Consider the following 17883-nt stretch of genomic DNA (forward strand, 5'->3'; position numbering starts at 1 on the left):
CTAAAGATATTATTTGGGCATGCTGTTTGTTTCTTATCTTCCTCTTCACATGCCCTGAAATTAATAGAGGATACACAGACTTTGCTTTGTAGACAACTTAATTTAAAATGTCAAAAGCTAATTAAGAATGATTGAACTTTATCTTGACAATTACAGTACAATCTGCAAAACAAACATGTTAACTTGTCTTAAGACAGGTGTAGAGCATAGGAAACAGGTAACACTCTGCAATATACTATAAAGACATTTCATTTGACAAAATAAAGCCATGGGAGATGTAGTAGAAGATTACAAGCAACTAAGATGAGAAGATTAAGAGCAAAAAGTAGTAATAAAATAAAGCAAACATTTAGAGGCAGGCTAAGCATGCAGAACAAGCAAGAGAGTGTATGTGAAGAAGAGACAACTTACATGGCTGTTGAGAAGAGAGCTTCTGTGAGTGGACAGACCATCAGACTTTTGCAGTGTCTCAATCGCCATTTCAATCTGATAATAAATGTCATTAAAAAAAGGACTCAAGACGAGATAGTAAAAAAGCCTGATCAAAGAAGTTTTGACAGATCAATAGAAATTCCTGCTTTATTCCTGGCTAAGGCATATATTCTACTAAAAGGCCTCACTCCAGAGTCCCAGTGAACACAAACTTCCCCAGTGAGGTCAGAAAGGCATTCTGCGTGCATATATACTGCATGATCACAGCCTCAAAGTCCATTTGACCTTCCAACCTGATCAGGAAATTAAATGAGTAGATTTACTGGTGAGCTGCACTGAAACAAAAATAACCTTGATTCAACAAAAATGTAATTAATTAAAAAAAAATAATCTCTAAACAGAATTTTAAGAAAGGCCTCCATATGTTTTCCCTCCCACTGTATCAGAAAGAGATGTGCACAGTTTGCAATAAGAATTGAATCGGAAACAAAACTTTAGCTCTCTGGAATCACAGAATCAAATCCCAAACCCAAATTCAATAGCTTTTCTACCATTAGCTTCACTGGGACAGGACACCACCCTTACTGCTGCCAGCACCCTTTGAACATCCCCAGCTGTCGAAGTAAATGGAAAGTCAGGAGTTATACAGACTGCAAGATTCAGCCTTTGGAAAAGCAGATTTCAAAATAATTTTGCCTTTTAAAGGGAAAAGAAAACACATCACTACTAAAATACAAAGTAGTATTTCTTCAAATACAAATGTACGAATACTCTCATGACCATTCCCATTATTTTATTTTTTTAATATCAATGGATATTTTGAGCAGTTCAATAATGACAGCATTAAAGAAAAAAATTCGAAGCCGACTGTAATTTAACTGGGTAGCTGGAAGAGTAAAAACAACAAAGAAAATGACAGAGACAACAGGATGTGCAGTAAAAAAAGGCATGCAATTAATTAGCTACATTAAATGGCCAAAATGAAAGCAATGGAAACCACCACTTATACTTTTAAAAACACTTATCATTCTCTGTGTGGAGATTTTTTTAATGAGCCCTCCCTATGCTACTTCAAATATCACCATACTGTCCATAATTTTAGTGGCATAATTTATCGATATTGTCTGAATTCAATCTGTATAGTAGAAACTGAAAAACACTGCAATTTTTATTTGAATTTACTGTATTATAAAATTAGCTTCTCCCTTTTTTTACAGGGCAAGTGACAAGTATTTTATTGTAATATGTACTTGTAAGGAATCACTTCTTGCGTCTCTTTTACAACTGTTTAATATTATCTATATTAATATTTTTTTTAAAGTACATGATAGATAACACACAATTGTTATGTAAGAAAACATACTCTCACATGGCAATAATTTTTTTTAACATTGATTTCTTCTTGCTTCAGTGGAAAATACTATGAGGTCAATGTATTAAATCGCACGGGAAAGATCAAATTTTAACAGCATGCAGCATGACAAAAACTACAAGCTTAGAACATTGTCATAGTAAGGTCAACTTACTATATACTTGTAGTCATAGAATTTCCCTTCTTAATGTAATGCTACACACAAACAATGAAGACTGTATACACATTTAAATTCCAATTCTGAATCTTAGGTTACTTGTTCCACAATGCTTTGTCCACAGCAGTACTACAGTACCTCCTGCTGCTCATTCCCAGTACTGCACTGTCGCTGCAACTTGTGGCCTTGTTTGTTCAGAAAACTAATCTGTTAAGAAGTAGTAGTAAATGTACTTATAATTAATGTTCTTACAAAATAAAAGATGTAAATGTTCTTATAAAAGAAAAGCAATGTTAGAGATGACACTGATTCCTCACTGCCATATTACTTCAATGCCCTTTGGTGTTATGCCATGAGTCAAATAAAGAAACTGTCTTTTTTTGTCATTTGGGGCATTTTTGTTCTGGAGTTTCTTTTAGAAGCAGATTTCACTAGTATGGCCATTGAAGACAATGAATCTGTGTTCACTTTTACTGCATAGTATAAGCCAAGCAGTCACCACTAAACCATGTTTCAGCAATGCAAAGCTGTGAGAGATTGCAGGCACAACTAACTGCATGTACATCTGAGATGCTAAATGACAACAAGAATTACACATTCATTTATTTGAATATGTGATAAGTTATACATTTCTCCTATTCTTCTCTTAACAAGGCTAAAAACATTATTTATTAAAATGTTCTGACTGATAGCTGAAACGTACACTGTCACTCCCACTGCAACTCCAACTAAACCATGTAAATGTTAATGTTAACTACTGGTAGGAATGATAATCACTTGGGTGGAAGCTAAATTAGAGAATGACAGCTATGAAAACTACGATTGTAGACTTCTCCTTCAGTTTACTTTGTTTGCCAACTAAAATACTGACTTATACTGTGACCCAGTTAATGATTAAAGGTATTTCCCCAGGGTTAAAAAATTCAACAGTTTGATCCCAGTATAAACATCTGGAATCCCATAAGGTTCAGTCTTCATGTGATCGACTGATTTAGAAGTCATTAACTGTTCTTGCTAATTTATGTCTTAGTGTTCATTAACACATTACTAGATAAATGAATTATGCATAATAGTCCTAGATGTGTATAGCACAGACATAGCAAATACCCATCCCAAACCCACGTTGATTAAAACTCTCTTCCTGTTAGGAAGAAGAAAAATATTAGTTTTTTATGATTTGACTAATTAATGACTAAACTAATTAACACAAATCATTTATAATATATTGTTCTGAGGCGGTCAGGACTTAAAGAAAACAATCTGCAGAAATTTAAGCCCTGAGGTTTTGTGATTAATCTGGATATCCAACTATTTATTTTTTTTCTATGTTAGCATCTGCAAGCCACCCTCCACCAGCAGCAAAGCAGGCAACTTCGGGTGTTGCCTTAAAATTCAATACACTGTTGGATCATGTTCAAAAAAGATAGTTCCTGTCTCTTTCTCCACAGGCACCTCCCATTCACAATACTTTTTATCCTCTTCCAAAGGTTTGCCCTTTTAGGCTTTAAAGGAAGTGAAATTCTAAAGGAGCTTTCATTACATGCTCTATTACGAAGGAAGTACTAGTTCATCATATGTGTGCAAGAAAGATTAATTTGGTACAGCTAGCTAAGTCTTGGATACTTGTGAAAACTGTTCTTACCTAAATAAGGTGTACACACATCTTACGAAACTCATCTGAAAATAAAGCATATATGGACTCAGGGCATTTGAAAATGTGACGCTCTCACTCTTTTGGGATGCCACAAATATGCATTATTGACAGTGGCTTTCAATTCTCTGTCAGGCCAGAGTACTCATGTATGCTGTACTGTTTTTTGAAACTTACACTAGAGTGTTGTGTTAGGCAGACATCCTTGCCCATGAAAAAGAAGGTTGAAAATTAAATAGTATTGACCGCATTAAGAGAACACAGGTCTAGCCTTTACAGCTGGAAGAATTAAATTAAAAAGATTTGCATTCCTCACAATAGACAAAGCTGTAGCAGCACCTGTAAAAAGGTTCTATGAAATTTTGCTCAAGAGAATTAAACAGTACTATGAAGATAGAAAGAAAGATACTTTTTAAAGTCTGTTGGAATGAAAGAAATGTAAATATGCAGAAAGAGAAGAACACAAAAAGATGTAAAATAAGTGTGGTACTTTGCATATGATGACCTTAAAAGAATGCTGATAAACATTAAAAACTTATAAAAAAACTCTTTTATTTTTCTAAAAAGGAATAATTTGTAAACTTAACATCCAAGATTAATATGCATAAGAGATACTGGTCAAAATACCTGCTGCAAATGCACACCCCAGTAGTCTGCAGGCACATAAGGTGTGCATACTGACTAATGAATATCATATGTTCTCCAGCAATTACAGAAAGAATATATGGAGTCAACACAGGGGCAAAAAGCACACCTAACAGCCATAGGCTGGAAAAACAAAAAAATGTTTGGAGTTTAGGTCAGATCATTTTCTCCTTCTCAAATTTGCAAATTAAATATTGCTGCCCATGTTTATCTTCCTTGCTGAAAGTTCTCAAAAGTATGGTCCAACTGACCAATTGACCATCTCTCCCTGGGCTCATCCAGTTATTTGTATACCTCACCTCTTCTAAACTTTTAAACAGATTCTAAACTTTTTTTCTTTGTGGTCATTTTCGCCATATTTGGTACAAACACTTAAAGGAAAACAAACAAAAAATCCCCTGTCAAGCTGATCATAAGAACTTCTAGAACATATACATTCCACCTAATACTGAAAAACACATTTCTGCACATTGGAGTTACACCAGAAAATCAGAATTGAGAAACTAAAAGGAAACCAAATTTGAAAACATTAACATTTACGGCCTTGGAGTAGAAGTAGAGCAGCCATTTTAGGACAAATGTGTACTTAATCAGAAAGAAAAAAAATCCAGTCCTTTAGAAGGTGATGCCTCCATGCCATTGATAATAAGACTCTTATGAGAACACCAGTGGCAGGTCATCTTGCATCCAGCTTATGCCTTTTCAAATAAAAGGACTTAACAGCTATTTTGAATAGCTCATGATAAAAAAGCCCGATGTGTTTCTTACAATATTTTTAATCAGTAATTGGAATGCGACATTGGAATAAACTGTTTCCAACAACAGTACATCTTGATTTTTGACATACAAATACCAGAATAAATATTCAATTGCCAAAAGTAGAAAAAGATCTATGAGGTGCTACAGGGCTTTTTATGCAGAAAACACGCCAAAAGCGAATGACTGAAAGCTGAAGCCAGACTGTATCAGAAGAGAAACAAAGAGCAGAGGCAGATGAAGCAAGAATGCAAACAGGATAGGTGTAGCCAACCTCAGCAGGGTCATTCTCCCTTTTCCTCACATTCCTTATCTTGTGAAAAGGACACAGTCTCAACTCAAGCCATTACAGTGGTGCAGGAAGGCACTCAAAGAGGCAAAGAAAGAAACAAGTTATTTTGGCCACACTGCTCAACTGAGAACTTCCGCTTGTTCTGGAAGAGAGACAGAGACGCGGTGTCTCTGTCCACAGCTATGAAGGAGAAAGCAAACTGGGAGGAAAAGCCATAGAGGCAGATGTTTACAAAGGCACAAGATCCAAAAATCCTCTTAACTTCACACCCCTCCAGTTAATCCATACCACATAAATGGTTTTTTAGCACTAGTAGTGGTTAACCATTCTCATGACTCATTTAAAACAAGAAGAAAAAGAAAAAAAACCATTATCTGCCTTTATCTGGAAAGGGATGCCTTTTTTCACAAAATATGTCACTGTGCTCAGCTGAAGAAGTCATACGTAAATGTCTTACTAGTATAAGAGGTCAGACCAAATGATCTTTGTAGCACAAAAATCTGTGCATCTTTGACTTGAAATAGTTTGTGTTATGCTAAGAAGGATCCATGTAAACAAAAGGTACCAGAAAAGTTGAGGAACGGAGGAAGTAAAAGTTCCTCTACCAAAAAAAGAGACCAGCAAATCATAGAATGGTTTGGGTTGGAAGGGCCCTTAAAGACTACATAGTTCCAACCCTCCTGCCATGGGCAGGGACACGTTCCACTAGACCAGGTTGCTCAAAGCCTCATCCAGCCTGGCCTTGAACACCTCCAGGGATGGGGCATCCACAGCTTCTCTGGGCAACCTGTTCCAGTGCCTCACCACCCTCACAGTTAAACATTTGTTCCTAATATCTAATCTAAATCTTCTTTCAGCTTAAAAGCTGTTACCCCTCATTCTATCACTAACACTCCCTGATAAAGAGTGTTTCCCCATCTCTCCTGTAGGTCCCCTTTAAGTACTGGAAGGCTGCTATGAAGTCTCCCTGGAGCCTTCTCATCTCAAACTATTTTCCAAATGATAACCATGGACCATTTAAGCATTTGTTACTTTTTGTTCTTAAAATAATATTTCCACTAAAATTATATTATCAGGACATGATATTTACACTGGGCCTTCTTGTTGTTCTTCTCCCTCAATTAATTATGACACATTTGGGATAGGTACCATTCTTCCTTTAAAGTTAAGAGCAAATTTTGCACACTGTGCTTACTACCAGAAATAATAATTCACACTGATACATTATATCCACATTAATTTTGCTTTTATTTTCATGTACATTTAGATTTGCACTGGAATATGATAAATTTCTGCCACAGCATGAGTGGAGAACTCCCATAGCTGGCGATGACTGATGAATGACAACTGTAATTGCAGATCAGTCATAAAGCTTGTTAGAAAACAAGACTAATACATGGGAGCCTCTCACTGGCTGACAAGCATAACAACACATTTATTACTAGAAACTATATGAATTTTTTAACTCTGTGATATTACAAAATATGTTGATTATCCTGTTTTTTCACAAGAACAGTCCTTAGACATTTACATATGTACAAAAAAAAAATTGGAAGGGGACTTAGATTTCATATTAAGACGGCAATCCAATTTTCTAGTTAGTCCCTTAAATATAGCTGCCCCTTCTTTAATAATAGCTGCCAATAAAACCAACAGATAACTCTCTCATACAGGTTTCAACATGCAAATTGATTTCAAATAGACATCCAGCTGTGGTAAATGACTTCTTGTTCCATGCAATCACAATTGATTCTTGCCCAATCCACATATATTCACATGAAAATGGTCATTTTGGAGAACTAGAATGTTATACCTAGTATTTTATACCAGGTATACTGGTATATATACTTATTTACAAACTGAATGACTTTCTGTTTTAGCAAAAAACTTCTTTTTAGTAGGTAGAGAAATAATTCAATAGTCCAGAAAAGGATACAATGGGAAGAAGCAATGAAATCAATGGAAATTAAAGAAAATGCTAACAAACGTTCTTCATGCATACCAACATACACCACTACTGTACATATGTTAGAATAGTTTTGATAATGCATAATTCTTAACACTTTGTCTAAAAAAAACACTGTTATTGCCTCTTGTAGCTTAAGCAGGACAGCTTGCTTGTATGAATGTTTGACAGAAATTAAAATGAATTAAATGTTACAAACAAAATATTAGCTCTTTATTAATCCCGAAGCAGAAATCAGAATTACTTTAAACCATAAAGAAATTAGTGATGACAGACTTAAAGTAAAAAGGCTCTGAGTCTCCTTTATTGAGTTTTGTATAAACCAAATAGCGTATCTGTCGAAAAGTAAATTAGATTTTAAAGTTTCATTCATCGAAGACACATTTAATAAAAAACAGACTTAGTTTATACATTTGACTATTAACCTGAAACTGGTTCGTTTGTTTGTTTCTTTTAACTTAAGCTAGATGTATCAGAAATGGATAACATCAATAATACAATTAATTTGCTTGGTACAGAAGGTAATGATTTCATCAGTGAGCGTGAATAATAACAAAACAAATGAAGTTATCAGTTGAAAAGAGTAAATAGAACTAGTACCTCTACGGCAAAAGTAAAGGGAGGTTGTGATGACCACATGTTAGTAAGTGAATTTTTATTAATTTCTATATCCTGTGTCTCCATATGAAAATTCTCCAAACTACTTCAAAATTTAGAAATATTGTAAGTACTATTGTGCTAGCAAACCAGCCTGGATACATGTTATTTTGATGACTCCAATAAATTCTCTATGTAAGAATGAAAAAAGTTGTGATGGTAAAGATCAAATGAGGATCACAAGTGAAACAAGCTCTACCTGTCTAAGGTGCAATCCAAATAAAATATTACCTTGCTCTATTTTCCAGAGTTTACTTATGCTCTCTAGTAAAATGAGGGCATAAAAAAAACCCCACCAGACTTGGTGCTTTAAAATTACATTTTAAGCTGAATCTTCTGTGTTTCAATTGACTCTTGAATATTTCAGCTGAACTATACACACCAAGAGCCTAAAATTAGATAATCTAAAACCATGCTGTATCCCAATTCCTTAGCAAGAAATGGACTTCTAATATATTCTAATGTTTCATACTTACAGAACTAAACTATACAAAATAAATAGCACCTTAACAAATAGAGGAAACTACTTTAGTGTAAAAAATGCAATTTAATGATTGTAATTTAATTAGCAGTATTTTTTTCTATTCTTAAAGGCAAGTTGATACAGCAGTTGCTCAAAGTAACTTCTGTACTAAAACAGGCTGGTTTATCAACACATGAAGCAAGAGAAAGATGTTGCTCAAGGTATAAACCTTAGATTTTGTTAACTTTTGGCAAATTTTACTTTTAATTTTGGCAAAAAAAATCAAAATAGTTTTTAATTTGCAAAATATATCATGGAATTTTGATATAATTCAAATAATTCTAGTATATCTACTTCAAAATAAGTCTACTACTCTTCATTTGTGTTCACTGCCTGCATTTAAGCCTCACGTGATTTCACATTCAGTTAAGCATTTCCACTGACTGAATTCTGTTGTCAGTGAATAAAATGAAACTTGCAGCATGATACGCAGAACACAGAAATGCATTTTTTTCTTCTTTAAGGAGAATAGCATGATCTCAAAGAGGCAATATTTGTATTTAACTCTAGAACAATTTTAAAAAACTAAGAAAACACAGGAATATTGCCATTTATGTATTTAAAGAAAATCACTTTTCAAATTTAATTCTGTTTAGAAGACCTATTCCTTACTTATTCCTATAGAAAACTTTTGTTTTGCCTGTGCTTGGTAATCATAAAATCAGGTGAAAAATTCCATTAAATATCTTCCAAATCAGTAAAATGAGAGAGTACTTTAAAGGAAAAAAGAAAACAGCCAAGTTAAAATATTGATTTTATTTAAACACATCTGAAAGAAGAATGCTGCTCTTTTCAGAAACTCTGTTGTTCTATTAAAGTCATATAAAATACAGGCAAATGTTAATATGCACTCTTTTTTATTTTGTAACTCAAATATAAAATTCTCTGTTGCTAGATGAAAGCTCCCACTATGTTACTGATATTTATACTATTCATTAAGACTCTTTACAATTTTTATTTTCAGAAAATAATGCTACACAGTTTTTGGATGAAATAATAGTTTTTTACATTTTACAAGAATTTTGTATTTACCCATAACAACCATCTTAAGAATCAAAATAAAGATATTTTATCAGATAATCTAAATTATCCAATGCTATCATAAATGTTCATCATAATTCCAAATAGAAGAATATTAAGATTTCCACTCATTACATTTGTTCCTAAAAATAGAGAGTCCTAATTTCATTGCTCTTTTAAGTACTGATGAATCTGCGTTATTAATGATGCTTTATCTGCTTTACTTTTCAAGATTTTTCAATTCTTTCTATGCTATGTTTCACAATTCTTTTCCCTATTACTTCCAAATCTCTACATCCAGACCAGAACACCCAGGAAAATTAGGTAAAAGTATTCATTAGGGCTATGCAGCAAAGCTAAACTAGGTATAAACCCATTTTCCTAATAGAAATAAGGGCTGATTCAGTAAGCTCTTAAGGGAAAGTACTGTGCTCATGTTTAAGTGTCCACAATATTGTCTATCACAGTTGTAACAGAATGCATCTTCCCACAGCATTGCACGACACTTCCATAGAGCTTTTAATCTGGAACAGACTTTGGAGACATACCACAGATAAGAACAAAGTGTTAAAAGGTAGTGTCTCAGTATTCTGAACAACTGGAAATATTTTGAAATGTTACCAAACCTACTCTAATAATCGAGCAAACAAACAGAACAAATACAGGAAAGTTACAGATACCTATCTGTAACTTACATTATTTAACATTTAGATCTAACAGTTATACTCAACAACACTGTGGTTTTTCTTATGTTTTCAGAAAAAATACAGAATGTTAATGGAGGCTGTTTTAGTTCCCAAGCTGACAAATATTCCGCTCAGACAAACTATTATGTGAGCATTTCCAAAACATTCACTGGTATTACTTTAATGCAAAAATTTAACCTATGAAATTTGCAAGCTGTCAAGGGAAAGACTGGCCTTTGTGTCTAAGCTTTCACAGTATTCTTACTCCTGTATCTTACTTTATTGCTTATTTTACAAATAGTACTATGTAGTACCTATTCTGACAACATATTGCTATATGTTCTGTCACAAAAATTGTGTCAGTCTGCCAAGAACATCTGAGTGACTAAGAAACCAGACTCAAAGATGTTGCATCAGTCTGAAATACTTACTGTTGCTGGGGAGGCCCGCGTTGTATGAGTCACTGAATGACCAGAATTTTCCATTGAATTGCCAATCAGATAGGTCCCTCCTGAGCTGCTAATGAGTTGTCCTCCTGTGACACCCATCTGAATCCCTCCAGTGCCCACCATGCTATGAGATGAGACCACTGTTGTCACCTGTGCAGAACTTCCTTGAGTATCAAAATAATTTCCCCCTGTGTTTTGGCTGTACATCTGGGTTTCCGTGTAAGGGTAAGTTGTTGATCGGCTTCAAGAAAAGAAAACAAAAGGAAAATAAATTATTTGTATTGTTCATTTAGCTGAAGGAAATGTTATAATCTAGAAATGTATGTACAACAGCTATAACCAAATTCAGTAAGATTGGCAAACAGACCCTGTCTCCTCAGAGAATAACATTTAATCAAGACAAAGCACCAAATAACTAATTCAGTGACAATGTTAAACAAAGGATCCACCACACCTTACAGAAATATTTGTTAGTCTTACCTTAAGAGGAGGAGAGGAGGGAAGCATGACAAAATTGAGGAGACAGGCAGAAAGAGCTCATTCAATTATTAATACATTGCAAAACAATTAATAAAGCTCCATTTGTTTTAACTTCTTTTAATCCGACAATAACATTTTGAATTTTAGACAGATGTTACATATTTTGCATACTGTGCATGTTGCAAAATTGCAAACAATTCATACAAATGACAGCCAAGAGTCCAAAGCTCAAGAATCATATGTTATCTATTGTTTTTAAATCTTTGAAGTTACTGACTGAAGCTCGAAATTCTCAGTTCACTGGTAGCCTGGGGAAAAATGCAGTTATTTTTATGGGGTGACTTCAAAATTGGACATGAATTCATGTTATGATAAAAAACTGCATTTAAGAAATTAAAAAAAAAAAAAACCTTGTAAAAAGTCAAAGATGAAAGAAATTAAAGGTATACAACAGTAACATTTTAAAAATTAATTTAAAATATGAAACATTCATGGCTCATTAATCAGTTTATCCTAACAAACTATTCAGCTATTGAAAGCTTCTATCATATGTTTCACATTCTTAATCACTTATTTTGAATCATTATTCTTCGTAGGTTATAATCCATTTATAGTTTTTTGAATGTGTGTTTGTTCCCATGCACTGATTTTACCTTCAAATTAGCATATTTCAAATTTGTTAAGTAAATAGCATTATTTCAAAGGCCAGATTCTTCATTTTGGAAAAGTCTGTTTGGAAATTTTATCATGTTTCATGAGCACTAAGCTTTGTATTTTGGCAAGCATGATAATAGAAAGGTCAAAAAAGGTAAAAATCAGTCACTTTAGCCAAAAATTCATTTACTCATTTAATCATAAAAATCTGTAATATTGCTTGTAATCAACAGGCAACACCATTTTGAAAGTCAAAGTTCTCCACTAACTTGGAGTTGCATGTGCTGAGATTCACTTAGTCCAAGTAAATAAATTTTTAAAGTATTATGATTCAGAGAAAATAGAGAGGTGCCCAATCTGCCAAAGCCTCCACTTTGCTTAGTATAACTAAACAAACACAGAATTATGTGACACAAGACACTCTCGTCTAAAAACACAAGAGGAGGAAGCAGCATCCACTTTTTTATGCAGTAAACTGGTGATGAATGCACCTATCCATGAACTTGAAGTCAGGCTTTTTTTTTCCCCTTTATCTAGACAGGGATTAGTTTCTTATCAATATATATATAAGGTCATGGCACTTACTGTTTGCTGCTACGGTTTTTTAATGATGAAAACTTACACAGGATTAATTAATTGGTAAACAACGGACTCAGACATAATGATTCCTTCTTTAGCTTCAGAAAAGCATTACTTTCAAAAATCTAAAGAACATATGGCACCTTATCAACAACCAAAGTCAGAACTTTTGTCATACTAACTATAGCCACAACAGCTTCTCCCTTCCTCTTCAGAAACTTTCAGAAACTCCAAAACTTTAGTTTTAAAATCCTAAATGTTTTATAAGCCTCACACTACATTATTTGCTCTCATCCCTCCTTAAGCTACTTAAACATTTTCCTTTTTATTTTGAGTATTTAAAAAGCCTCAAGATCAGCTGCAAGAAACTTGAAATTAATCTAAAACAAATGCTTTGCAGTCTACTGAAAACAAAGCAAAATAGTTCTTTTAGGGACTAAAGATCAAGCAGACAGTTAATCTGGTAACATGTCTTTTGGAGAGTTAAAATTAGTGGACCTTTGCATTGTAGTAACCTGTGTATGTGCTTACGTACTGTGCAGGTACCGACGAATCTGTTTTATCAAGCCATGGTATAATTGTGATACTTTGTGATACCATTGTGATATTGTTTATCCTGTGATAAGCAAGACAACCGGTAGCAGAGCTGGTGTTGCATCTGTCTCAGAATCACACAAGTTACAGAATGAGAAGAGTGTTATGCAGAAGAAGACAATTCAGGAAAATGTAGTGATGGAACCTCAGAGGAAACAGTTCATGCAAATGATCGCCAAGGGACTGAACACTGTGATTTCTCCCAAAAGAGAAAAGAAAAACTCGGTATCAGTATCAGGTAACAGTAAGGAAAGAAACAAAAGGACAAGGCCATTGTTGACACTAAAAATAGACATGGCTAGAGGAAAAAGACTATTCAAAACATGTGAGGAGAACAAATGTCACTTGCAGAAGTGGAATTCGAAAGGCAGTTCTTAGAAGCAATGCAAACCCCAGAGAACACTCAAAATTTCACAAGAAAAACAGACTTGGCATGGAATAGGGAGAGAAAGGAAAAATGCCTGTTTGCTTTTACCTTGTTTAGATCTATATTTCTTGTATCACCTCTAAATTGGGACTGATTTTATCAGAACACCTTGCTTACAACAGTACTCTGTATCAATGGATCAAGAACAATCATTGGGGTACACCAATGGGTCACACTCTAAGATAAACACACTCTTCCCTTTGTTCCAGCAACCAGCAGGTTCTTCTAGATTAAGCGAACCTTTAGCAATAGATATCAACAGGGTAAGCAAAAGTGAGACTAAACCATTATTATTACCTGCAACAATAACTGCAACTTAGCTAAATGCCTTTTAATTTAACCAAAATACAAACTAATCCATCTGGATTTTAAAAATACATCTAGACGAGATGTTTTGGAAAGCAGTGACTCAAAGATTTTAAGGTCATTGCATACGCTAATACGACCTCTCAACATAAAGCTGTAGCAATAAGCAAAATACAATGTTATATCCTTTAAACACACACACAAGGGATGACGTTAAATAAGGAAGTAGTCTTCTACTTCTCCATAGCACCTGTAGAACAAACATGCAATACTTTCTCAAGTAATCTCACATATATCATATAGTCAGTTCTTTCCCATGGCGAAGGTTGTAAAAGCACTTCTAGATTTTCTTTTCTTCAGCAGCAGCACATGAAGACCATCTAGGGACAAACCTCAATTTAACTGAAGTTTTCTGACTGTGGCTTGAGATACAAGGTAGGCACCAGGATCTAATAGCTCCTCCTATCGAAACACTATGAATTCAGTGTTTACTAGAATATAGCATTAGAAAGTTCAACACAGTTACTAATAAGTTTGAAGTCCAAGTAGTTAGGGGGCAGAACCCTATTTTTCAGAAGGCTGTGCAAACTAGATGATGTTTACCCTGAGAGCAAGCCACACAAAGTCAGACACTGTGTGAATTCCATTTAGAAGAAGCAAGACCAGAACATGTGTCCGATGCTGAGATCCCACACTGGAAGTTAATGAGACCAGCATGAGTTGGACTAGGATTGCAAGGTACAATAAATAGTTCAAGGCATCACCTATTATGCCTTATTGCTTACATATATTTTATAATGATTTGCAAAATACAATGCTAGAAATAAAACACATGGAGCTGTGGTATACGGTTGTTAATAAAATTATATTTTTGGCCCATGACTCATTTCTAAATTCAGTAAGCCCCAGCATTACCACACAAATTAAGTGCAATGTCTTGCATTATATTACAGACACTGACATAATGTTACTGAGCTTAACTTTTAAAGACACTTTAGTCTCTTCAAAGATGGTGACACCTTGAAGAGAGGAGACAAATAAAAACCATGGCACAGAAAGAGTAAACCTTGTTGTTTTCCTGCCTTAGTTTTCAGTGTGCACATGCACACGTGGGAAATCATTAATTCCCAGCTGTACCTATCTATTGACTACTATAAATCAGTGTTCCTGCAGTGCCATCCCGTCTCATTAATTAACATAGGCTTATCATGGCCCCAAATTTTCTTTAAGCAAGTAGTTAATGGGACAGACTTATGTTTCTTGTATTTATATTTATCAACCACATACTTATGCCAGTTTTATTCATATCTTAGAAATGTCTGCCTTGTTCCATCACTCTGTGTTTTAGTTAAAAAAACCAAAGTGATTTATTTCCTTTTCCAGGAATTGAGAAATGTAGTGTCTTTAAATAAAAATTCTCAAATCGGGTTAGAAGTCCAGACAAGTTAGCTCACATAGCTTAGCAGGCAGATATGTCAGGATTCTTTAATTATAATTTTTCTAATGAAAGTTAGCCTTTTATGGTACTTAATTAACCAAGGTTTATTTACTGGGATAGGAATATGATAAACACTAGATGAAAGTAAATAATTCAAGATATACTATTATTTATATGCAGAATAGCTAATGCTCATGATAACGCTACAGTATTGCAATATGACAGAAAACTTCCACGCATAAAAGCCAAGAAAGTCTTTCACGCCCGAACAATATCCTCAAACTCCTTTAAGATTTTGGTATAATCCTCTGGTCCTAAAGCTGATAGTGAGCTTCACAGAAACTAGAAGGAACAGCACCCTTTGTCTAACACTGAGGGAAGGCCTTATCACAGCCAGCGCATTGCTGCAGCTTCTGGAGGTGGTATATCATAAGCAGTGGGAAGGAGGGGAAGGGCCATATACCCTGACACTGACAGAACATGGTACAGCAGTCAAATGATAATGTAGAGAGCTAAATCATCTGTCCCGGCCTGTCTCATACAACCTCCTGCCTTCCCACAAAGAAATCTACTTCTGTAACCAGAATATTGATTCAGGGCTTTTTAATAACAGACCAAATCCCAATGAAGCAATACCCTTCTTCCACAAAAGCCTCCTCAATTGATCTAAAGACAGAGATGGAAGAACTGATAAGACTGGTAAGTCATAATTTCCTTTCACAAATCCCCCTTTATCAAATGAAACTGCTAAAACCAAAGATCAAAACCTACACTATGAAAGGGCAATAAATGTGTCTATAACCAAAGAACAGAAATTTAAAGTAAGCAGTTTCCTCTGTAATAGTGAATAGTTGACCTGCTTTATGCATATAGACTTTCTCTATATGGACAACTCAAAATGAATCAGCCCAAAAAAGCTTTATAAAAATTTACCTAAAATAGAGTTCCATTATTCCATATAAAGAAATTCTTATTTGTCACATTCAAAAATTAAATATGTTACCAACAGGCATTCATTATCAATAAAAACTTGCTCTACCACTTTTTTCAGATGGAACCATTGACCTTAGTATGCAGAAGGGTAGTAAAAGGGTAAGCATAATGCCAGAGAAAAAAAGGATGGATATAAGGAAGTACTAGGAAGATAGTATTGATAATACTGTATTGATAATAATTCTTTGATGTGACAGTTAAGATTTCAATTAGAGTAATAATAAATTCTTGGTTTTGCATACAAGGTGTGTTTCACCCATATAACCCACACAAATTCTAGGACAACAAATTGGAGAAAAATGCAGTATGTATGCAACAGCAGAAGCGATTCTTGGACAACCCTAGCAATTAAAATCCTCTTTAGCACACTAGAATTATCAGGTAAATGGCTACATTTGATTAATCGTTTACAATTTATGTAAGAAGAGAGTTCATGTCTAGTATAGGGGACTCACGTGGCTTCTTAATATAGGTGCAGCCATAATATTCTTTACCTATTCTAAACTGCCAGGTAAGCCTGTACATGTCATCGCAACAACAATGCATTTTTGTGTCAGGATAGAGTGACATGCTTGACAAGCAAAATTGTTATTAACCAGACACAAAGGTAGATAACATAATTCAAATATTCTCATATTATACAACGTAAGTGACAAGTTGTAGGTTACACCCCTTGTATTATCATTATGCTTTTTTTTAAGCATAGACAAAACATGATATAAAATGCATGGGAAGAATTCTATCATAAGAATACAACAGTTACACTTGACAAAGACTGTGAAACCTGACACATTCTTACATTTACAATCAAAAGAATCAGGTTAACTCTTTCTTAAATACATATTCTAATTGCATCCTTTGTTGCTATCATATATGGACTTAAATCAATGCTAGTTTGAAAGTGCTTTATTTTGAAATAAAGAATAATTCTTTCATCAGACATGCTGTAACATTTATTCCAGAGATGCCTGTACACTGAATTAATGTCTTCACCCTACCTATGGGTCATAGACTTCTTATTCCATTGCTAGACCAGTACTGTCACTTGGTAGATCATGGAAGCAGCCTATATCTGCTTTTGAGTTAGGATTAAGATTTTGATTTACCATGGTCATAAAATAAATCAATTATATAGTCATAGGAAGACAACCCAAAAGACAACTCAAATTATCACTCTAGTCAATCGCATCATTTACAAACCCAATCCTATTTTCTGAAAGTGAAATACAATTTCTGGAGTGGGAGTAACTGGACAAACTGACAGTAACACACTTCTGTGAATCTGTCAGGATCCACAAGGCTCATTTTTCAGGTTTAAGTATGAAGAACATAAAAGACGAACTGCAGTCTGAACACTTGCCTAAATATTTTAGCACAAGAGAGGCTGGCCTCTGTGTTTTCTGTCACAGCAGAACTTGACACAGTCTATGCCAGCTTTGTTTAGCGATATGGTAAGCTTCCAAATACTCTAAAATGTCACTCCCACACTGATATAGCTCTGAACAAGCTAATCCAGTGGTAAAACAAGGAGAAACAAATACATCTTTTTTTTAAACCACAGAACTTAGGTAACAATAAAAACAGCAAACAGAAAAACAATTCTTTAATCCCTGAAGCAACCTAGAGCCCCATTCTCCTTCACCTGCCAAATAAATGGCACTATAACATGTAATACATATATTCAGTAACTTTACATAAACTACATTCATCTATTCTTAATCTGGAGTATGAAAGTATATGGGAAAATGTGTTTCACAATATATAGTCTTTAAAAATGCTGAGTGGAAACACAGACTGTTCCTAAAA

The 17883-nt window shown here is 34.4% G+C and overlaps 1 protein-coding gene across 1 annotated transcript in view; it reads right to left on the bottom strand.

The window, feature by feature from the left end:
• Positions 1-411: 411 nt before the first annotated feature.
• LOC104471296 (transcription factor RFX3-like) overlaps positions 412-17883 on the bottom strand; it is a gene marked incomplete at its 3' end in the record, with an annotated part of 29978 nt that continues 12506 nt past the window's right edge. Inside the window, exons 3-4 of the mRNA XM_010086587.1 lie at positions 10589-10847; positions 412-486 (exon numbers count right to left, since the gene is read on the bottom strand). Of these exons, the coding sequence (XP_010084889.1) occupies positions 412-486; positions 10589-10847 (334 nt within the window). The remainder of the gene's footprint in view (positions 487-10588; positions 10848-17883) is intronic.

Source organism: Pterocles gutturalis, unplaced genomic scaffold (assembly GCF_000699245.1).
Source record: "Pterocles gutturalis isolate BGI_N339 unplaced genomic scaffold, ASM69924v1 scaffold9781, whole genome shotgun sequence".
Lineage (NCBI taxonomy): Eukaryota > Metazoa > Chordata > Aves > Pterocliformes > Pteroclidae > Pterocles > Pterocles gutturalis.